Source organism: Physeter macrocephalus, chromosome 17, assembly GCF_002837175.3.
Source record: "Physeter macrocephalus isolate SW-GA chromosome 17, ASM283717v5, whole genome shotgun sequence".
Lineage (NCBI taxonomy): Eukaryota > Metazoa > Chordata > Mammalia > Artiodactyla > Physeteridae > Physeter > Physeter macrocephalus.
In genome coordinates this window covers 4,988,349-5,012,391 of record NC_041230.1, presented here as the reverse complement: position 1 = coordinate 5,012,391, position 24,043 = coordinate 4,988,349, and the positions used below count along the sequence as shown (strand labels likewise).

The window sequence follows — 24,043 nt, the reverse complement described above, 5'->3', positions numbered from 1 at the left end:
TTGTACAATATATCCTTGTAGCTTATTTATTTTATACATAGTAGTTTGTACCTCTTAATCCCCTATCCCTATTTTGCCCCTCCCTCTTCCTTCCGGTAACCACTAGTTTGTTCTCTTTATCTGTGAGACTGTTTTTTGTCTTATTCATTAGTTTATTTTTTAGATTCTATATATGAGTGATATAATACAGTATTTGTCTTTCTCTGTCTGACTTATTTCACTTAGCATAATGCCCTCCAAGTCCATCCGTGTAGCTGCAAATGGTAAATTTTCATTCTTTTTTATGGCTGAGTAGTATTCCAGTGTGTGTGTGTGTGTGTGTGTGTGTGTGTGTGTGTGTGTATACACACACACACACACACCTCACATCTTTACCCATTCATCTCTTGATGGACACTTAGGTGGCTTCCATATCTTGGTAATTGTAAATAATGCTGCTATGAATATTGGGGTGCATGTATCTTTCTGAATTAGTGTTTTTGGTTTTTTTCAGATATATACCCAGGAGTGGAATTGGTGGATCATATGGTAATTCTATGTTTAGTTTTTTTGAGAAACCACCATACTATTTCCCACAGTGGCTGCAACAATTTACATTCTTACCAACAGTGTCAAGAGTTCCCTTACCAGGATGTATTCTTAAGTGAAAAACTATGGTCCAGAACAGTGTATAAAATATACCATGTTTTTTGAGTCAAGTAGAAGAGTATAACTATAGGGATAGAGATTTAACAGATTGGAAGGACAGGAATGAAAGTGATGAAATTTTCTTGTGTTGTAGTTTTGAATTTGTACAAATTTAAGTATTTTCCATAAAGTTTAAACAAACAATGCTCAATCAAAATGGAATTTTAAAATCCATTAACATCAAAAGTAAAATGGAAGAAAAACTGAGAGAGATTGTGTGTTGCCTTGATGGTATATCCAGGATAAAGAAAGTGGCTTAACCCAGAGGGATATCAACTATACCCCAATATAAAATAGAAACTAAAAAAAAAAAAGAGGGATAAAACCACACAGCTGAGAACAAGTATAACTAGAGGAATCTGAATAAGATCAGGTGATAGTATAAACGTCAACATCATTGTTGTGATATAATATAGTCTTACTATTGGGGAAACTGGGTAAAGTACACACAGGATCTCTCTGATTCCTTCCCTTCCCTTTCCCTTTGCTTCCCTTTCCTTTCCTTTGTCCTCTCCTTTCTGTGCCACAAGGTGTGCAGGATCTCAGTTCCCCAACCCGGGATTGAACCTGGGTCACGGCAGTGAAAGCGCCAAATCCTAACCACTAGACCACCAGGGAACTCCCTCTCTGCATTCTTACCCTTGCATGTGAATCACTGATTTTCACAATAAATATTTCAATTAAAAAATCCAAGGGAGGGAATTCCCTGGTGGTCCAGTGGTTGGGGGTGTTCTCCGAGATCTTATCGAATATTTGTATGAAGTTGTCATTTCTGTCTGGAGAGATCCTCACCAATTGTGAAGTGTTCCTTCTCTGGGATGCGGACTTTGTAAGGGAGAAGGAGTGTAGTGTATCAATGTCATTATTCAGTTTAACTTTATACACCAGTGGGTTCATTGAAAATATTCATAGTAAATATTATTTTTATAATACTATTTAAGGTTGAAGTAAAAAATATCACCAGTGTGATGAAAACAGGTTACAAAACTAGAAAATGAAGCAAAATAAGGGACAAAGGAAAGAACCAGAAATCTTGATAAGAATCACAAGATGAAGTTAAATAACAAAAACATATGCCAGGGGCTTCCCTAGTGGCGCAGCGGTTGCGCGTCCGCCTGCCGATGCAGGGGAACTGGGTTCGCGCCCCGGTCTGGGAGGATCCCACATGCCGCGGAGCGGCTGGGCCCGTGAGCCATGGCCGCTGAGCCTGCGCGTCCGGAGCCTGTCCTCTGCAACGGGAAAGGCCGCAGCAGAGGGAGGCCGGCATACCACAAAAAAAAAAACAAAAAAAAAAAAAAAAAAACATATGCCAGTAGAATTTCCCTTGGGAATTTGGGAGTGTGGGTAAACCTGAGAGTCTAACAACCATGACATTGCTGAGGTTGTGGATCAATCCACTCTTAATGACCTCCAGTGGGCTTCCCTGGTGGCACAGTGGTTGAGAGTCCGCCTGCCGATGCAGGGGACACGGGTTTATGCCCCGGTCCGGGAGGATCCCACATGCCGCGGAGCGGCTGGGCCCGTGAGCCATGGCCGCTGAGCCTGCACGTCCGGAGCCTGTGCTCCGCAACGGGAGAGGCCGCAACAGTGAGAGGCCCGTGTACCGCAAAAAAAAAAAAAAGAAAGACCTCCAGTGAGTCACAGGTAGTAATGATTGACAACTTCCCCTGATCATAGAGGTCCTGCAGAGACACAGGAAGGGTCTAAATTAAATGCCCTGTTCTCATTGAGTGCAGGGTGACTCCATTCTTCTAAGAGGATGTCTGGTCCAAATTTTTATTTTCTGTTTAAGAAAATTATCTTACAAATGGGACATGTCATTGAGATGAAATCACAATAAGGCAAAGATGATATATAGATGATAGACATATAGGTGGATGATAGACATACAGATGACAGAAGAATGGATCCATTTTTATAGGTGAGGAATGGAAGCGAAGGCCCTAGGAGGGTAGAGAGTGTTGATTACTATGATAAAGAGAACATCCAAGTACTTGAGATGCAATGAACAGCCTTCTGCCAAGGATAAAAATTTAGAGACACATCATTAAAGTCTCCATGACACAACATGCCCCTCATCAGCAGATACCACAGACACTAGGCATCTACTCAGAGTAGGAGCTCATCTTCTTCACCTTATTACTCACAACCTACCTTATCTTGAAGCCTCTACAGTGAACCCTGTTTATGATCAGTGTGTTTAGTGAGAAGCCAGTGAAACAAGTTTCAAAATAATGCAACTGAGGAGAGAGGGGAAGTGTCAGGCACTTCTGATGGACGTTGATGAGGGGCAACATGCCTCTCGTTTGCTCAGCAAATGCCTTTACTGTTTTTATGCCTTTGTTCTTATGTCTGTCTATATCTATATATATAACCTATTTAAGGTGGTTCCTTTTTTATTGTCCTGACCTCAGGAAGTGAAATCTATTTTAAGAATAGTTAATTTCCGGTTTCCTGACATAAATGTTTTCTAAGAATCAGATACCTGAAGAGATACTTACCAAATGTGTATTTGCTCCCGTAACAAGGATGCCTTGCCAGCATCTGAGTGTGCAATGGGGACACGTAAGCCTGAGATAAAGGTTTAGAACCCCACTATGTCATCTGCTCCTTGGAACTGATTACATCACCTGTAAGTGCACTGACAGTGTCTGCATATGGAGAGAGAAGACAAACTCTGAAAAACATTTGAGACTGTGTAACTACCCAGAGCTTTAAAAAGTACTTAGAGTTTCCCTGGTGGTGCAGTGATTAAGAATCCGCCTGCCAACGCAGGGGACATGGGTTCGAGCCCTGGTCCGGGAAGTTCCCACATGCCACGGAGCAACTAAGCCCATGCACCACAACTACTGAAGCCCACGCACCTAGAGCCCTTGCTACACAACAAAAGAAGCCATCCCAAAGAGAAGCCCGCACACTGCAACGAAGAGTAGTTCCCACTGGCTGCAACTAGAGAAAGCCCGCGCACAGCAACGAAGACCCACCGCAGCCAAAAAGAAATAAATAAACTAAAAAATAATAATAATAAAAGTGCTTAATGAGATATCCATGAGGAGTGGCAGAAATTGATGGTGGAAAACTGGTTTTTGAAATAATCAAAATCCCACTGGAATGTGAGGGGAAAAAAAAACACCTGACATCTAATAAGTGAGAGAAGGAAACCACTAAAATGCCTACTGGGGATTTTTTAGTAGATTTAAAGGCTTTTCACAAAACATAATTTCTTCCTATAACTCAGAGCATTCATGGTAGTAAAACTGAAGGAAAAGGCAGGGTGAGGAGAGTTATAAAGTATACCCACAGTTGTGCAAATGAATGTTAAATGTGCATTATCATTTTGTTCTGTATTTTAAGATGTCAGTAGGTACCACATGGGGGACTTGCCTGGCGTTTTAGTGGTTAAGACTCTGTGCTTCCATTTCAGGGGGCAAGGATTTGATCCCTGGTCCGGGAACTAAGACCCCACATGGTGTGCAGTGAGGCCAAAAATAAAAAAGTACCGTATGTGTTTCAGACATGTTTCTAGGAATACAGAATGTATCAGTGCACAACATGTAAATACATATTTTCCTACTGGAACTTACTCTGTATTTGATAGAAAAATAAAATAAGCAGTTCTTCTATGATATTAAGTTGCATAGTGTAATAGAAGGTGATGGGTTCTAAGGAAGTAAGAAGGTCAGCGAATGGGTGATGAAAAAATTATGAGTTTACGATGGGTTGAGGCATTAAAATGAGTGTCCACATTTGGATTCATAGTAAAGATGAAAACTGAAGACATATTTTAGGTGGCTTCTTTCTTCCTTTCCAATTGCTACATATTCATTATTTTGCCGTTTTTTTTTTTGTATTGAATGAAATTGGAACTCCAGGATGATACTGAATAAGAGAACAATCAGCAGCTGTCCTCCTTTTATTCTAATGGCAATAGTTTAATAATGGTTCAAAGGTATAGTATTTCTGATAGCTCTTTGTAGATGTTGTAGGATTAAGAAGGCTCACTTCTATCCGTAGTTTGATATCTCAGTGTACTAGCATTGAACATTTCACAAAGAAAAAAAAATTTTTAATTCCCATTCACAATATTATCAAATGTAGAAAATACATATGCAAGACCTATAAAAAGAAATCTAAAAACATTTCCATCAAAATTAAATAAGATCTACATAAAAGGAGATGTATCATGTTTATGGATTGGGACACTCAGTATTTCTTTCTAAATTGAAGATTAGGAGAATTCTCTGGAGGTCCAGTGGTTAGGACTCAGCGCTTTCACTGCCCTGGCCCAGGTTCAATTGCTGATCAGGGAACTAAGATCCCATAAGCTGTGCGGAACAGCCAAAAAATAAGAATAAATTGAAGACTAAATGCAATCCCAGTGAAATTCCTAGTAGGATTTTTGTGCTGTATAAACTGAAAAGTGGATTCTAAACTTCATATGGAAAGGCAAAGAACCAAGAAAGGTTATAATGACTGAAAAAAAAAGAAAGTCAAAGGAGTATACAACCTTGATTTCAAGACATACTATAAAAACAAATTAGTTAATAGATGAAAATACTGGCATAAGTAAAGTAGATAAATGCAACAGAATAGAAATTCCAGAAATAAACATATACATAAATGATTGACCTTCGATGAAGATACAAAAGCAATTCAGGGGAAAAGGTATAATCTTTTAAATCAGTATCACTGCAGCAATTGGGTATCTATATTTTAAAAAATAACTCCCACAATTAATTGAAAATGATTCATTTACATCAATAAAAACCTTAAACCATAAAAGTTACAGGAAGAAACAAGGGAAAAAGTATAAGAATGGACAAATTAGACTACACTAAAATTAAGAACTTTTTCTCTGGAAAAGTGATTGAAAAGACCAATTCTGGAAGAATGTATGGCTAAGTGTTTCCATTACAGGACCTTAATAATTCATGAAGAAATGTCAAAACTCAGTAATTAAAACAACAAATCAAATGAACAGAAATTTCAAAAACAATATATGGCTGGAAATTAACACATGGAAGACCACTCAGCATCATGTCATTAGGGAAATGCAAATTAAAATCACTCGATACCACTATACACCTATGGTGTCACAAAGGTCAGAAAGCCTGCACATACCAAGTGTTGGTAAGAATGGAAAGAATGGGAACTTGGGTTCTGGTGTTTCTGGCGAGACTGTAAAAGGATACTACCACTTTAAAAAGTCTGACTGACCCCACATAAGTTAAACATTCACCTACTCTACAACACAGGAGTTGTGGTGCTAGATATTAACTCAAGTGAAGGAACACATAAGTCCAGAAGGCATTTCTCCAGTGTGAACTTTCCTCTTTTTTATGAGCTTGGAGCTACATACAAAGAACTACACTCATAAGGCCTTTCTCCAGTGTGGATTCTCTGGTGGACAATAAGACTTGTTCTGTAACTGTAAGGCTTCCCACATTCATTGCACTGAAAAGGCTTTACTCCAGTGTGGATTCTCTGATGGACAGCAAGACTTGTTTTGTTACTGTAGGGCTTCCCACATTCACTGCACTGAAAAGGCTTTGTTCTAGTGTGGACATTTCGGTGGCTAACAAGTGTATTCTTTAGCTTGAAGGCTTTCCCACATTCATTACACTCATAGGGTCTTTCTCCAGTGTGGATTCTCTGGTGCTCAGCAAGTCTGATTTTCCTCTTGAAAGCTTTCCCACATTCGCTGCACTCATAACGCCTTTGTGCAGTGTGAACATTCTGGTGTTTATTGAGGGCAAAGCTGCTTATAAAGAAGTTCCCACATTTCTTACACCCATAAACTTTTTCTCCATTGTGAATTCTCTGGTGTACAATAAGACTTTTTTTGTTGACATAGGCTTTCCCACACTCACTGCACATATGAGGTCTTTCTCCAGTGTGGGTTCTCTGGTGGATAATAAGACTGGTTTTATAACTGAAGGACTTCCCACATTCGGTGCACTTAAAAGGCTTTTCTCCAGTATGGATCCTCTGGTGCACAAGAAGTTTATTTCTGTAAAGGAAGAGCTTCCCACATTCACTGCATTTATGAGGTTTCTCTCCAGTGTGGACCTTTTGGTGCTGGACAAGTGAATCCTTGCGGGCGTAGGCTTTCCCACATTCATTACACTCATAGGGTCTTTCTCCAGTGTGGACTCTTTGGTGCTGAACAAGTTTACATTTGTAGATGAAGACTTTCCCACATTTACTGCAATCAAAAGGCTTTTCTCCTGTGTGAACTCTCCGATGATGAGAAAGACCCCCCCTGAGTCTGAAGAACTTCCCGCAGTCGGTGCACCCATAAGGTTTTTCTCCTGTGTGAACTCTCAGGTGCTCCATGAATTTATACTTCTTACTGAAGGCTTTGCCACATTCGCTGCACTCGTAATGCCCTTGCCCAGGGTGAGAGACCTCCCTGCTCTGCCTGCTTCTACGTGGATGCTGTCCATCGTGGGAGGGCTGGTGCTGGGGAAAGCCCAAGCTGCCTAGGAAAGCCTTCTCAGCCTCTCCGCATGTGAACATATTGTCGGGTAAAAAGACTTTGCAGCTTGTCACAAGCAAGGCCCCATTCTCTTCCCTGCTGAGGTGTTTCTCTCCACTGGGCTGCTTCTGGTGCTGTTGTAGGTGAGAAGTGAACATTTTCCCACAAGCCCCAGAAGAGGATGGTTTCAGCCCAGGATGCACTCCTTGGTGCTCAGCCAGGTACAAAACGTCTTTCTCTACCAGGGTACCCGTATCTGAAGTAAGAGTCTTCAGGATAGATAGGTCTGGATTTGGATTCCTGTCTTGTGTCACTTGTTCTACAGAAACACATTGTTCAGAAGTGGCCTCCTCAGTACCTACTGCACGCCAACACCCTGAAAGCACAAAAATGCTGATAAACTGTATGGAGACGTTGGTAGGACAGGAGCCCACTACAAATCTGTGTATGACACATGTAGGAATAAGCCCATGGGTTTGTTATTAAAACAAGGGAGGAAGGGTCAAGTGATAGAAGGGGATACTGTGCAATACTAGGCCTCTGATGGTCACAGAACAGGAAATGTCTCAAACCAGCAAGAACACAGGATACCAGGATGTGGTGCTGTGGCGGGAGGAGAGGCTAGAACAACCCACTCCTCGGCCAATGGCTTTCAGCAGGACTTTCTGGTGGTGAAAAGTGTCAGCTCTGTAGAATGTGTTTCTCAATCCAGGAAAATGCAATTACACCTGACTATCAGTGTTCAAAGACAATATAAATGAACATGTACCTCTCATGATACATTAAGGATATGCATATACAATATACAAAATACATAAAATGGGAGAACAGTGCAGAGAGGGGGAAAGGAGAGGTGTGGAGGACACTAAGAAATGAAGTATGAGCATGATGAGTCTTGACATTGAAAGAGGAGAGAGCAAAGGACATTTCCCTGTAGGATTAGAACTCATCAATGATATCATGCCTTCCTACAGCTCCTACTCACCAGGCTCAGGATGCAATTAACCCTCCTCCTATGACTAGAGAGGGGCCTACCTCGTCAGGCACCCACGGTTGCCTCCACCCCTCAGCTCAGGCTGGGTGACTATGACCCCTACCAGATCAAATCCTCAGAGAAAAATAGGGCCATTAGGAGAAAGACACTGGCCCAGAGTGAACCAACCTATGACAGACTTCAGGAATAAAATGTATCACTAGAAGAACCTTAAGGAGTCTTGCAAAAATAATCTAGGGTTGACCACAAATGCTGACCATGTAAGTGTCTGTAATTCCTGAAACAGGCAGTGCAAAAAAAAAGGGTTAGAACGTGTGACACGAATCTTGCACACATCTGAACATGCAACACACCAAGCGGTGGCAAAGCTAAGTGGCATCAGTTGGGCAGGCTTCAAGCCTCTGAGACCAAAGGCTTCTGTGAAAGGCTTCAGAGCCTATGGTACAGGGCTGAACACACACAGGGTGGGGGGAACGCAGCTCAAGTGCCAGGGAATCAGGGAAGTAAGCAGTGTCCAAGGTCCAGGCTGGGAAGGACGGAGTGAGCCATGCAAAAAGAAGGGCGGAGTCCCATACGGGGCGATGGTGTGGGAACAGGGGTCCTTACCCAGGGAGGCTATAAGTGACAGGTTCTCCAGCATCACATCACAGTACAGGAGTCTCTGAGCATCGTTAAGGAGACCCCACTCCTCCTGGGAGAAGGACACAGCCACATCCTCAAAGATCACATGGCCCTGTCATGAGGGGGACAAGTGAGTTCACAGCAGCCTCTGCAACCAGGACCCCCAGGTCATGGTCGTCCACCCCAGTGACCCAGCTCAGAGGACACACCAGGTCCTGATGCCACAGGAACCTGTTAGTGTTACGTCATTCAGTTAGGGAGACAAGCAGTCTCACAAGATGCTCTGGGGCTGCCACACAGACCCCCAGCCACTCTCCTCAGAGTCGACTCTCCTGAGATCACACAGATCACACCACATACAATGACACTTGTGCTCAGCCCCCTGGAGTAAAGCCTGGGGACAAAGGCCCAGAGTCCATGCTCACACTCCCTCCCTCTCCATTGCCCAGCCCTGCAGGGTCACAACTCCCTCACGTGCCCGACCGTGACCCTCAACCCACCCCACGCCACCACCTCGGCCCCGGGCCTTCGGCACCTCACCGTGTTCCCCACGTTCCATCCAGCACGTGGTGCTTCCCCAGGCCTCTGCGGGACCCGCTGCTACAGGTGGTCCCAGCACTGCTTTCCGTCCCCCTACCTGGCCCTGCTCCCTGTTCCCACGTCAGCACCGAGACATCGTGCGGGGTCAGATGCCCGGAGCCCTCGTCCTCCAGTGTCCCACGTGCTGACCCCGCACCACTCACTCCTTCCTCTCTCTGCTCCTCTCATTCCAAGCCCAGCCCCCCACCCCCCCCCCCCCCCGGCCCAGCCCAAGACCCTGTCCCAGCTGCGCTCTACTGCCCTCAGCTGGTCTGTCGTCCAGTCTCTCTCTCTTCAGGCTCCAACAGCAGTCATCACAAGACTTTGAGCCTGTGGAGGGGAAACAATGCCCCAGGCCTTACCTCCCTGTCATCTGACCTCCATTCCTGCTTTGCCTCTCAATCCATACCTTATCCACCCCTTCGAATCCTGTGCCACGACCAGGACCTCCCTGGAGGCCACTCCCACCCCCCGACACACTCATGGTCACTGCACTGCCTCATCCATCTTAGTGATGACAGCCACCCCTGTCCCCGTGCCCAGGGAGTCGAGCCAGTCCACGGAGAACACCCTCCCCACCCTACAACTTTCATGGCACCCACACATGACCTGAGGGCCTGGAATCTGACCTGGTCCACATGCCATCCACCTGTCGGGGATCTTCAATCCTGAACCCCACCTTCCCTGAACTCCAGGTGTGTGTTTCCAGTGGCCCACTTGACACCCCCCGCGAGACACCCCAGCCATATCTCAGACTCAGCATGGGGACACAGAACTCTGGACAGTCCTTCTGTCCATTACTCCTACTTCTGACTTCCCGTCTCAGACATGGCATCCCCACCGTCACCTAGAGGCAAACATCCTGGGGTCATGTCAGACTACTCTCCCTCATCCTGTACAGCAGAAAATCAGCTCTACCACAAATGAGATTCAGAGACTCACCTCCTCTCCTGCTACAGAGCCATTGCCAGGATTCAGTCACAATCGACATTCACCAGGACTGTGCCCTCCACTGGGCCCCCGGCTCCACCCTCACCCCCAGTCTTCTTCCTCTCGGCAGGCAGAGCAGCCTGTTCAGACCCAGCATCAGATCACTTCCCTCCTCTGCGGCCAACGTGGCATGGACCCGCCCCCTCAGGAGAGGCCCAGCTCCTCAGGCCGCCATCCCAGGAATGACTCATGCCCTCAGTCTTTATCAGCCTACGTCATGGGTCCTGCAGTTCGCTGAACACTCCCCTCTCAGTCTCATCTCCAGGCTGTGCCCAAGGACATGTCACCACTTGACCTCCACTGGACACATGGGAACACCTCTGTACAACTTCTGGCTTTGATTAATGGTCCTGTGCCTGAGATGACACCAGGGCCCAGACCTGAGGATCCACAATCCCAGGACAACACTGTCTCCTATATCTGTCTGTCAGGACCAGAGGTAGCGATGATGTCTCGGTAGGTACTGGGGCTTCTTCCACTTACCTGTCCAGGGACCATAAATGCTGCTACCATGGGAACCTGTGAAAAGAGGGAGGATCTGAGGTAAAGGTGATTATGGTGAGGATGTAAAGGCTGAGCTGTTTCTTCCCTTCCTTTTCCTGGTCATGCATCATCTGAGGCTGACCTCTGACCTCAGATCCTCAGTCTTCAGAGCTATAGCTTGACAACTCGAAAGGCTTAGACAAAGACTCAACGTCCTTGGGAGTTCCCTGGCAGTCCAGTGGTTAAGACTCCAAGCTTCCACTGCAGGGGGCCCAGGTGCCATCCCTGGTTGGGGAACTAAGATCACACATGCCGCGGGGCTTGGCAAAAAAAAAAAAAAAAGACTCACCCTCTTTGAGTCTCAGTGTCTTCATGTAAACGGCAACACTTAGGATGTCTATCTCATAACGTGTACATACCAAATGCATTATTACCTCTCCCATGCTAAGATTCAGCTATTACAGAACACAGGATTAAGATTTCTATAAATGTTTTTGAAAATTAGGTTTTTCTTCCATGTCTTTCAAGGGTTACTGAGACAAAGTATCTTTTTTTAACCACCAATTATCTAATTTTATGACACCACCATGGTGCCCTATAATTCATTCCTATTATTACACTACCTGAAATTAGTGATAGAATCCACATGTTTAAGGCATCAGGCCCATAAACTGCCCTCTTTTGAGAAGCCATTTCCGATCCCTGGTCCCCAGCCTACCAGGACTTCTGTCCCACTTGGCTACAAATTCAGGGTTTCCCATGAATCCCTTCTCGGTTTTGATAATTTGCTAAAATGACCCATGCAGTTAGGAAAACACTTATCTTACTTTTTCTGGTTTACTGTAACGTATACAACTTAGGAACAGTCAAATGGAAGCAACATCTAGTTCAGGGTGGGGGGGATGGAGGGCAGCAGGGGGTTTCCAGGCCCTTTCAGTACATGCCACCCTCCCAGCACTTCCACCATTTCAATGTGTTCACCAATCTGAAGGAACCTTGAATTTCATTGTTCAGCAGTTTTTATACCTAATCTCCAGCTCCTCCCGATCCTTGGGAGGTCCCATGTGGGGATGAAAATTTAACCTTCTATTCACCTTATTTTCCTGGTCACAAGTCCAATCCTGAGGTTATCTAGGGGACCCACGCTAAGTCAAACTCCTGTGTGATTAGAGGCTAGTTGTGAATAACAAAAAACAATCCTAAATCCAGGAAATTCCAAGGGGTTCAGAGCTCTAGGTGAAGAGCCCAAAACAAAACCTAAACATACGTATATTATTATAGTACAGACATATATTCTCATTTTAAGCAGTTATTACTTGTTTATACAAGATTAACTTGTTAAATCTATACATTTTTAACCTTGTAGTTTCCTGGGAGAGCTGAGGCACGTGTGCCCTTGACTGGGCCTGAGCTGCTCCACCACCCTGGCTGACCTTTTTCTGGCTCCCCGAGGAATAGACAGTCGGCTGAGTGTTCTGAGCAGTGAAGCTACATGTCACACCTCCTTCTCCATCTCCATCCCAGGCAAGGCTCCTTACTCCTTATACCCTTGCTTCCCCAGAAAGCCCTGGAATCACAGGACCCTCCCATCTTCAGGCAGCCTCAGAAAGTCCCACCTACTCTGCCCTGCCCTCCAGCCCCAGGTCTCTCTACTTTCATCTGAGGTCCTCTTGCACAGAAAAGTGACAAGACTTTCCCTCCTAAATTTTAGTCCAGACATGGCCAGAGTCCAGGACTTAGGCTGTCACCACATGCACATCAGTCCACCAGTGTCCTCCTCCCCCAATTCCAGATTACAGATTCCAGCAGCTCCTATTGTTACCTCAACTTTGGGATCTCAGAAACAGCATGTCCCGAATCCAGCTTTTAATCTCTCCCTAAAACTGACTTCTCACATCAGTCTGGTCTCAAGTCTTCCCAGATGCTCTGCCAAAAGAAAACCTTTATTGTACTGTAGTCTGTCCTTTAGCTCGGAGCCACATTCACAGCACCAGGAAATCCTACCAATTATCTTTAAGGTTTACTGGGAATCTTATTACTTAAATTCCTTTGTAAAAAAATTAATAATCAGAAACCTCAATTAAAGTTGGCACACCAGAAGGGGGAGCCCTCACTGAGGGCTGAGACACCTGAGACAATAACAGTATGGCCAGAGTCCAGGACTTAGACTGTCACCACATGCACATCAGTCCACCAGTGTCCTCCTCCCCCAATTCCAGATTACAGATTCCAGCAGCTCCTATTGTTACCTCAACTTTGGGATCTCAGAAACAGCATGTCCCGAATCCAGCTTTTAATCTCTCCCTAAAACTGACTTCTCACATCAGTCTGGTCTCAAGTCTTCCCAGATGCTCTGCCAAAAGAAAACCTTTATTGTACTGTAGTCTGTCCTTTAGCTCGGAGCCACATTCACAGCACCAGGAAATCCTACCAATTATCTTTAAGGTTTACTGGGAATCTTATTACTTAAATTCCTTTGTAAAAAAATTAATAATCAGAAACCTCAATTAAAGTTGGCACACCAGAAGGGGGAGCCCTCACTGAGGGCTGAGACACCTGAGACAATAACAGTATCCAAAAGGAAGAAGAAAGACTCTCTTCTTTCCTGGAAAGGACTTGGCCAATGAAAAGCCATGGACTCTTTGGTGACTACAGCCCTTCTAACTTCCTTCTTTAATCTCTATAAAAGTCTTAGCTCACCTTGGTTGCACACCCCAATTGCAATTCCCTGATGATTCTGGAAAAAAAAACCCCAAAATAAACAAAACCCCCCATCTTTGCAAGTGAAATAGCGTGCAGCCTGTTTGTTTCAGGTCAGCAACTTCCATAGGCACCACTGAGGTCCAGAAGCCACCTTACTCTTTGGAGTGGAATGCACTAGGCTCTCCCAGGTCTCCCTGCCTTCACCCTCAGCTCCCCCTCCCCAGTCTGTTCTCCCCTGAGCAGCCTTTGAAATACTTTAAAACTCAGAGGGTCGTACTGATTTATTCACAACCCTCCATGGTTCCCAGAATGCTGACTGTTGGCTTAGTTGACGCAGATTGTTGACTCCTCCTTAAATGCCCTGTCCCTGCAGAAAGAACCTCCTGCCCTGTGGGAGGTCACTGGCGGACTGATGTCAATGTGGTGACAGCCTAAGTCCTGGACTCCCGAATGCTCCCGGCCCTTGAGCACCTCCAAGGCTTTGCACGGGCCAAGGCCATAGCCTTTAACACGCTCCACACTTCGTCACACAGCCTGTCAGAAATGGGACCACCACACACGCACACCTAAAGTTCTGGAAGCGGGGGACTGAACCCCAGTGCCCTGAGCAGGAGACCCTCCCCGGGGGCTTGAGGGTTTGGGTCAGGGGGGGCGGAACAGTCACCTGGGCCGGGTCCTGCACTGCGTTGGTTGACATAGGACCCTGTGGGCGCGGTGGTGCCAGGAGACGCGCGGGATAATGGCGGAGACCTAGGCCGAAAATCCCGGAAGCGGGTTCCGCAACCCACTCACTCCTGGGCAGTGTGGACGGCGCCCCCTCGGGCTCCTTCCAGTTTCTCTAAGCTCCGCTCCACCGAGTGACCTAGAGCCTCGGGTCCTGCAGACGGCAGCAAAAGCAGCCAAACAAACGCCATCAGAAAGACGTCGGAAGTCCCGCCCCTGGTTATTTCACAATCCGGAAGAGCCCTAATTTGGTGCCTTCGTTGGAGGGGAGAACAAGGCCGGTCCGCACATTGTTCTGGGTAATGTAGTTCCCCTCGCAGCCGGTTTGTGATGTGAAAATCCCCAGGGCATTAATGCACCTTGTTCTTGAGGGAAGTACAAATTAAAAACACATCAAAGTAGACCCAGCAAAGCCTTTATGTATAACCTTTACAAAATTCTGATTTAACTCTCATTTCTCAACATAAAAGTTGATACAGGATTAGCAAAAAAGGATTCCAGTTGTGAAAAGGCTGAAAGTAGCCACAGTCCTACTTCTTGTTGTTGTTTTTATAAAAATCTTGGAAGAATTTTCAAGTAAGAAAAATGAAGTCAATAAGATTTTGGAATAAAAAATTAAAAAGGGAATTATATGCAACTAAATATCCCTGTGTTCTTCATCATTGACTAAGAGAATAAGTATATAAAATTAGATAATGAAGTCTGTCGTTGATACTGTGGACCTAAGTAAACCTGAGCGGCACTAATCAAGCATGACACATTTGCTTGGGATCAAAGATTTGCAATTGCGGACACACATTCAAGTGACAACCCAAAAGGTGTCCAGCTGGGGAATAAAAGTCAGGAGATTTTAAAGGCAAAGAGGGGTTTGCGTTACAAAGAATTTTGATTGGAGTTGACTGCAGAAGCTAGTCTTTGCTGAACAGCGTTGAGTGCTAAGCGTATCACTAGAGGGAGGTATAAGCCCATTATTGTGGCAAGTTGCAGGCGTTTTTGCAGTGTCCTTGGAATATTTGCAGGTTGGCCCAGATCAAAAGTTCATGGTTTCTAAAAAGAAACGAAATTGAGTTATTTGTTGTGAGGTGGATGGACCTAGAGTCTGTCATACAGGGTGAAGTAAGTCAGAAAGAAAAAAACAAATACTGTATGCTAACACATATATATGGAATCTAAGAAAAAAAAACGGTTCTGAAGAACCTAGGGGCAGGACAGGAATAAAGACGCAGACGTAGAGAATAGACTTGAGGACACGGGGAGGGGGTAGGGTAAGCTGGGACGTAATGAGAGAGTGGCAGGGACATATATACACTACCAAAGGTAAAATAGATAGCTAGTGGGAAGCAGCCGCATAGCACAGGGAGATCAGCTTGGTGCTTAGTGACCACCTAGAGGGGTGGAATAGGGAGGGTGGGAGGGAGACGCAAGAGGGAGGGGATATGGGGATATATGTATATGTATAGCTGATTCACTTTGTTACACAGCAGCAACTAACACAACAATGTAAAGCAATTATACTTCAATAAAGATGTTAGAAAAAAAAAGTTCATGGTTTCACATGATGGGAAAGTCCAGGAGGTCCACTAATTAATAGCCTCCCAGCTCCATGTTAAAATCCCTTGACATAAGTGACTCCTTTTTATTTCACATTTCACAACAATATTAATTTGGCATGCCTTGCAGGACTTCTCAACCCATATGTAAAAATGATCACAGCATATACACAAACTATATCATAATAGCAGGTTTCTTTTATTTTAAAAAAATCATAAAAATTGAAATAAGAAGAAAACACATAAGATATTGAGCCACCTATACTTTTTAAGCGTTAATATATAAATAATAAGTAAATTCAATAAATACTACAAATTAATTAGAGAAATATTTAAAACCCGTGAAGGCAAAATTCTTGTATGCCACTTGAGATTAGAATTACCAGAAAGAAACTAAATTTTCTAAAAATAAAAGAACCGTATTTTCCAACAGGAAAATGCAAATGCAAATTAGCCCAATCAGATTGATGAGACTCAGTAAGTCTGACGTTAGTAACTAAATGTTGGTAACACTGAAGATATTAGTAAATATCTTAAACTAGCATTGGGTATCTATTAAAATTATTTTGCAGTAGTTTTTAGTATTATACATTTACTTTAAACCTGTGTCCCTTCGTGCAAAGTACTTTCTATTGATATATGCACTACATAAACCAGTATATCAATCAGGGAACATGTCAGATAGCTCTAAGTAGCATTGCTATACCTGCCAAAAACAAGAAGAAAGGAAGCAAAGAAATTAAAAATTCAAGAGTAGAATATAAAATTGAATTTAAAATATTTGTACCATAGAAATCTATCTTTTTAAAAAAAGGAAAAAAGTCTTGACATATGTGTTAAGGGAAAATTTCAGAGACATTAATTTTGGAATCCAGTTGGCTTTTATGTACTGATTCACAAACTGGGAATCATCCAGTGTAGCAAACAGGAAGGAGCTCCAAAGAGCTATTCAGAATGCACAGATTACTTCAGATTACTTACATAAAATTCCTGTCCTTGAGGACAAGGAATTCATACTAGGCAATTGCTGATTGGTCATAGCTGGGTTAACTTTTCTTATATGGGGTACAGGGAAGTTTTGGAGCTAGGGTGTGAAAAACTAAAGCTGAGCAGGTGTATTCTGATTGGGTGGCCTTAGGTTTCCACTTCTGACAGAGCCAGATACTTACAAAAAATAGAAATTGAGGTAGGTTCCAGCATGGGGACTTGAGATGTAGCATGAGCCACTCTATCTTGGGATTAGTTTAGATATTTTAACACATGATGGGGGAAAAGTAAAAGTAAAATCATAAATATTATATTGTTTTTTGGCTTTTATGAATAAAGCTGCTATTTTTGTGACTATTTCCACAGAAGTGTTTCTGAGTTATATGATTTAATTTTTCTTAAGGATATACCTGCAAGTGAAATTACTGTGTATATCATATGATATATATATGTATACCATCTCAAAAGAGTACAAATGTATTTTCTAAAGTTAATTACCGATTTCTATTTTTTATTATTATTATTATTTTATTTATTTATTTTGGGGGGGAGGGGCTGCATTGGGTCTTCGTTGCTGCGCACGGGCTTTCTCTTGTTGCGGCAAGAGGGGGCTACTCTTTGTTGCGGTGCCTGGGCTTCTCATTGCGGTGGCTTCTCTTGTTGCGGAGCCCAGGCTCTAGGCACGCGGGCTTCAGTAGTTGTGGCACACGGGCTCAGCAGTTGTGGCTCACAGGCTCTAGAGCGCAGGCTCAGTAGTTGTGGCACATGGGCTTAGTTGCTCCACGGCATGTGGGATCTTCCCGGACCAGGGCTCGAGCCTGTGTCCCCTGCATTGGCAGGCAGATTCTTAACCACTACGCCACCAGGGCAGCCCTATTATTATTATTATTATTATTATTGGCCGCACGGCATGTGGGATCTAGGTTCCCGGACCAGGGATTGAACTCTCGCCCCCTGCACTGGAAGTGTGGAGTCTTAACCACAGGACCGCCAGGGAAGTCACCCAGTTTCTATTCCCTCAAGAAATATATGAGAGTGGTAACTGTTTCACATCTTTATCAATTTGGTATTATCTGTTCTTGAATTCTAGTCATTCAAATGAGTGTGTAGTAGTACCTCACCATGGCTTTAAATTGTGTTTACAATGGTGATTAATGACAAGGAGCATATTTCCATTTTCTTCTTTACCATTTATACTTCTTTGGTGATGTATACCTTCAAAACTTTTGCAAATACTTTAAATTGTGTTTTTTTTTATTATTGGTATAAGGACAATTTACAAATTGAGAATCAGTCATTTATCACGTTATTTCTTGCAAATATATTTCCCCAGGTTGTGACTTGAGTTTTCACTTTCTTAACTGTCTCTTGAACAGCAAAGTTTTATTTTTGATTAAGCTTCAAATAATCAATTTATTTTCTTTGGTTGATGATATTTCTGTCTTTTAAAATAGAGATCACCATTGTGCCAGGACTTGGCCTATTCTGCAGCAGTGCTGCATAGCTTTGTGGTTATACATTACAGACACCAGATTCAGCCAACCTGGTGTACAACTTTGTTCAGCTGCTCATCAGATCCCTGCCTTTCAGCAAGTACATTTATCTCCCTGAGAGTTGATTTCATCCTATGGAAAATGATGCCTGTGAGGCATCTGCTTCATGGGGAGGCTGTGAGGAAAAGCCAAAATAGAACCATTTAGGGCAAGGCCCACAGGAAGAGATGCCTAAAACTTGCAGATGAAGATGCAAACCATGTTCCTGAAAAGGAGACCAAAGTATGTGTACACAAGGACAACCATGAGCTGACTGGATGTGTGCCATAGATGGCTTCAGACTGCAAGGGAACTCCTGCCTCTGGATGTCTGTGGGAAGCTCCTCAGTGTGGCCTCGTTGGGGGCCTGCTTGTTTCTTGCTCACATCAAGGTCCAGTGTGGGTCAGAATGGAGCTCTGGGGAGCACAGTTGTTCAGGGACCCAGGTGCCTTCTTCTATCACCATCTGGCTTTAAGTTTACTCTGGCATCATCCTGTTTGCATAGGAGAAATAAAAGAGGAGGGCAGAAGTCATAACCACTTGCACACAAACATCCCTTCCACTCACATTCCATTGACAGGAGGCCACACCTGGGTGCCAGGACTCGGACGTGTGGTTTGCTGTGTTCCTGAGGAGATAAGAAAATGAGCTTGGTTTACAATCCCATGGGATGCTGAGAACGTGAAGCTCACCTTGCTGGAGTTGTTTTCTAATTAACCTAATTAATTGGATCTGAAATATTCTATGCATCAGTCTACTACTCTTTTTATAAATTGAAGTATAGTTAATTTACAATGTTGTATTAGTTTCAGATGTACAGCAAACTGATTCATATATACATATATCTTTGGATTCTTTCCCATTATTCTTTCCCTGTGCTATAGCTACTCTTTAAAAATTCTCATTTTGCTCTTGACAAATAGAACGATAATCATTTCTGTGGCTTTGGGTTGCTTGAGGATGTAATGAGATAATGCACAGAAGTGCATAGAACAGTGCCTTCCTCATAGGAAGTGGATCAACAAAAATAAGTTATTTGTATTATCCATGTAATAATATGAATCATAATGAATAATAGTGATGTACGTTTTCTTGTAGATTGTCTTCCCAACTCAGGAGAAAAGGACTATTTCTTCCCCTTGAAATTACTCTCTCTACTATACTCCACATCCCACCCTTTCCCACATTCTTCATACATTTTATTCATCCCCACCCCCTTTGTCCATCAGACTATCAGAGGCTTTTCCTGGCACTGTGTCTCCCTTGCCTTTGTGCCCTAGAAATACCAATATGATATTTGGCCTTGTCTCTCTCATATCTGACTATAAAGGAAGGAAGCTGGAGCCATAAAATGAGTGGATTGGCTTCCCTGCCATGTTGTGGCCTCTCCCCTCTTAGTCCTTCTTCACACTGCTCAGCCAGCCAGTAAGTGTCCCTGTCCAGCCCTAACTCATATCCTGAGTCTGTTCTTTCTTTTTTCTTTTCTTTTTAAAAAATTTTTTGGCTGCGTCGGGTCTTAGTTGTGGCACACGGGATCTTTCGTTGCAGCACGCGTCTCTCCAGTTGTGGTACATGGGCTTAGTTGCCCCGTGGCATGTGGGATTTTAGTTCCCCAACCAGGGATCAAACCCATGTCCCCTGCATTGGAAGGCGGATTCTTAACCACTGGACCACCAGGGAAATCCCAGATGAGTCTGATGTAAATGCTCTCCCATCTCCTTTTCCAGGTTCTTTTGAATATCTCAAACCACCTTGAGCTCATCATGAATAACAGAATTTTACCCCCAATTTCAGTGAGCAGTCCTGTCATCCAAACAAGTCTGAAATCCAGATTCAGCCTTTGGTCATAATACTTCACACACAGTGCTGAGAAATTGTGACTGCATCACATAAGCCTGTTCTGATGTCTGGGTGTCTCTCTTTTGCAACTGGGTTCCAATGTTATGAGTGTTTCTATACAGGCACCATTTTGCCATGCATCTTTTATCCATTGTCTTCGTGCACTGATGATTGCTGGGTAGTTGATTATTTTATAAGCTGTTGAAACATTTGTACCTACTTCTATTGCTATTTCTGCATATCTTAGCTAGAAATCCTGTATAAAGAAAACTTTTCCATAATTTTCTATTTGGCTACCTCAAAATACATTTTGTACAGAAAAGGGAGGAAAGAGCTAGATCTGTTCACTCCAGCAATTTTCAGGATAATTATTTGGAACACTATCATCCTACTCAAACAATAACAAATGTTTATCTCTCGGGGGTAAGATGCCCCTTTTGCACACATGCTCAGACTGTGATTGTGGCAGCCAGTGTCCTAGTAGGAAATAGCATTTAGTTAAGTTGCTCTTCTTTTCCGATAAGTCTCATATTTTAAAATTAATTGTATTTGTCTCAGTCCATTTGAAACTGCTATAAGAAACCACGATAGACTGGGTGGCTTATAAACAACAGACATTTATTTCCCACAGTTCTGGAAGTTGGAAGTCCAAACTCAAGGTGCTGGCAGATACAGTGTCTGGTGAAAGCCCATTTCCTAGTCCACAGACAGCCTTCCTTCTTGCTATATCCTCCCATGACAGGAGGCGATGGGAAATTTCTGGGGCCTCTTTTATAAGGACGCTAATTCCATTCATGAGAGTAGAGCCCTCATGAGCTAACCACTTCCCAAAGTGCCTCATTTCCTAATACCATCACGTTAGGCATTAGGTTTTTTTTTTTTTAACATCTTTATTGGAGTATAATTGCTTTACAATGGTGTGTTAGTTTCTGCTTTACAACAAAGTGAATCAGTTATACATATACATATGTTCCCATATCTCTTCCCTCTTGCGTCTCCCTCCCTCCCACAGGCATTAGCTTTTGAACATATGAATTGAGGGAGACACAAACGCTGAGACCATAGCAGTATCTATTTCAGGAAATTGAATTAGAAATATTTTATGGAAAAAATAGGGACTTCCCTGGTGGCGCAGTGGTTAAGAATCCACCTGCCAATGCAGGGGACTCAGGTTCGATCTCTGGTCCTGGAAGATCCCACATGCCTCGGAGCAACTAAGCCAGTGCGCCACGACTACTGAGCCCGTGCTCTAGAACCCGTGAGCCACAACTACTGAAGCCTGCGCGCCTAGAGCCCGTGCTCCACAACAAGAGAAACCCCTGCTCGCCACAACTAGAGAAAGCCTGCGCTCAGCAACAAAGCCCCAACGCCACCAAAAATAAATAAATAAATTTTAAAAATAATAAATAAATAAATAAATGGAAAAATAGCTGGGCTAGGGACTTCCATGGCTGTCCAGGGGTTAAGACTTTGCCTTCCAATGAAGGGGGTGCGGGTTCGATCCTTGGACAGGGAACTAGATCTCACATGCCTCTGGGCCAAAAAATGCAAAACATAAAACAGAAGCAGCATTGTAACAAATTGAGGGACTTCCCTGGCGGTCCAGTGGTTAAGCATCGGAGCTTCCACTACAGGGCGCATGGATTTGATCTCTGCTCAGGGAACTAAGATCCCGCATGTCCTGTGGTGTGGCCAAAAAAACAAAAACAGAAACAAAGAAACATTGTAACGAATTCAATAAAAGACTTTAAAAAATGGTCCACATCAAAAAAAAATTTTTTTAATATAGCTGGGTGCTTCCCTGGTGGTGCAGTGGCTAAGAATCCGCCTGCCAATGCAGGGGACACGGGTTCGAGCCCTGGTCCAGGAAGATCCCACATGCCGCAGAGCAGCTAAGCCTGTGCGCCACAAATACTGAGCCTGCACTCTAGATCCCGTGAGCCACAACTACTGAGCCCTCTTGCTGCAACGACTGAAGCCCGTGCACCTAGAGCCCATGCTCTGCAACAAGAGAAGCCACTGCAACGATAAGGCTGCGCACCGCAACTGAGTAGCCCCTGCTTGCCGCAACTAGAGAAAGCTCGCATGCAGCAACGAAGACCCAACACAGCCAAAAATAAATAAATGTATTATATATATATATATATATATATATATATATATATATATATATATATATATATATATATATATGTATGTGTGTGTGTATTAGCTGGGCATGCTGGGGTTTCAACACAAACACTGAGATGTACCCATGCAGGAATGAATTATTTTGTGCGGGAAACAGGCAGAATGCCACATCATCTACTTCCTTATGGGCCTCCTTACAGCTGTCATCCATTTCCCCTGTCATGATCCTGGCTGAAATCTTTTCTTTCTTATCCCTTTGTTACTGACCAGGGTTCTTGGCCTCCTTAATCAAAATTGATCAGAGGCCAGACAAGAAATTCAGACAAGGCTTTACTGGGTCTCATGCTGCAGCACAAGGGAGCAAAAAAGTATTATATATATATATATATATATATATGTATGTGTGTGTGTATTAGCTGGGCATGCTGGGGTTTCAACACAAACACTGAGATGTACCCATGCAGGAATGAATTATTTTGTGCGGGAAACAGGCAGAATGCCACATCATCTACTTCCTTATGGGCCTCCTTACAGCTGTCATCCATTTCCCCTGTTATGATCCTGGCTGAAATCTTTTCTTTCTTATCCCTTTGTTACTGACCAGGGTTCTTGGCCTCCTTAATCAAAATTGATCAGAGGCCAGACAAGAAATTCAGACAAGGCTTTACTGGGTCTCATGCTGCAGCACAAGGGAGCAAAAAAAGCAAGTAACAGTTTCCCTTGCTTGCTCCCTGATGTGGGAGTGCGCTGGTCCCTTAAATGGGATGAGCATAGGGGCAGAATCATAGGTTGGAACGGAGGTATGGCTTAGGTGGTCTGCCCACGCCCTTGGTGGTGCTTTGTGCAGGGCTCATGCACAGTACCCTGCTTTTGCTTCCGACACCTCAGAAGTGGCAGTTGGGTTTTTGGTCTTTTGTATTTTGCTGTTCATAATTTGCCCTAAAGCACATGTACACTGTTATTTTTAGTCCCTTATAGTTTCTTTGTATCTGTTGCTTGAGATGTTCCTCCAGGTGCAAACACTGCAGCAAAGGGTCCCAGGTCCCAGGTCACAGCCTGTCTTACCTTGAATGCATACACTGAAGCCTACAAAATTATCTCTAAAGTTCTGATCTATAGGAAGTTGGAGAGTAATAAGATAATATTTTTTGGTTGCATCTGTTGAAAGCAGGCATTTTGTGACTTAGTGACACTGCAGTGTGCGCATCAAGGTTTTTCGTTGGGTTCCTGCTTGCTGAATGGAGTCTACAATATAATGTCTCCCCTTAAAGGGATTATGTTTTCAAAAAATAGAAGGGACAGAATAAATATGAAGATATTTGGATAATAACATAAACTTAAATTTATAATTTATGTTAAAGCACTTTCACTTTTTGTAAAATAAATCTTCTGTATATGTTCCAAACATACTTTTGAAGAACTTCATGAATTTATTTAAACATTTATAGAAAGCAAAGTTTTTCTATTGTCCACCTGTTTAAGGGACACCCAACCTCTTCTTCCGCAACATCCTAGTAATGGCCATGTGTGAAGTCTGTTCTCTCTAGACCCTGAGCAAACACTCTGAAATGCACAGAAGTGTGAAACTTCAGTCTGCATGTATTTGAACAGTAGCAAGATAAAGTTTATTAGTTCACATCTATGACTGTAGGTATTTTGTATCTGAGTGATATCATGATATCCTCGGAGCAGGCTCAACCAAGCAGGAGGAGAGCCCAGAGAGAGAGAGGCCCCCAAGACAAGGTCG

At 43.5% G+C, this 24,043-nt stretch overlaps 1 protein-coding gene and 1 long non-coding RNA gene across 7 annotated transcripts in view; one reads left to right on the top strand and one right to left on the bottom strand.

Annotated features, from left to right (window-relative positions):
- The window catches only part of LOC102978360 (uncharacterized), a 21,258-nt gene extending 19,266 nt beyond the window's left edge, over positions 1-1,992 (top strand). For both annotated transcript variants that reach the window (XR_008615491.1, XR_008615490.1), the window contains one exon: positions 494-1,992. This is a non-coding gene — a long non-coding RNA (uncharacterized lncRNA). The remainder of the gene's footprint in view (positions 1-493) is intronic.
- Positions 1-14,456, bottom strand: part of LOC102978563 (zinc finger protein OZF) — an 18,230-nt gene extending 3,774 nt beyond the window's left edge. Inside the window, exons 1-5 of one of the 5 annotated variants that reach the window (XR_008615487.1) lie at positions 14,200-14,456; positions 10,833-10,868; positions 8,766-8,892; positions 3,189-7,541; positions 1,991-2,630 (exon numbers count right to left, since the gene is read on the bottom strand). Coding sequence is in view for 3 of the 5 variants with exons in the window: in XM_024116995.3 (XP_023972763.1) it covers positions 6,025-7,541; positions 8,766-8,892; positions 10,833-10,868; positions 14,200-14,232 (1,713 nt within the window). In the remaining 2 variants the exon portion in view is untranslated. Of the gene's footprint in view, positions 1-1,990; positions 7,542-8,765; positions 8,893-9,320; positions 9,518-10,832; positions 10,869-12,654; positions 12,892-14,199 lie in introns of those variants that run through there. The other 4 variants (XR_008615486.1, XM_024116995.3, XM_028478374.2 and 1 more) reach the window with 4 other exon arrangements.
- Positions 14,457-24,043: the final 9,587 nt, after the last annotated feature.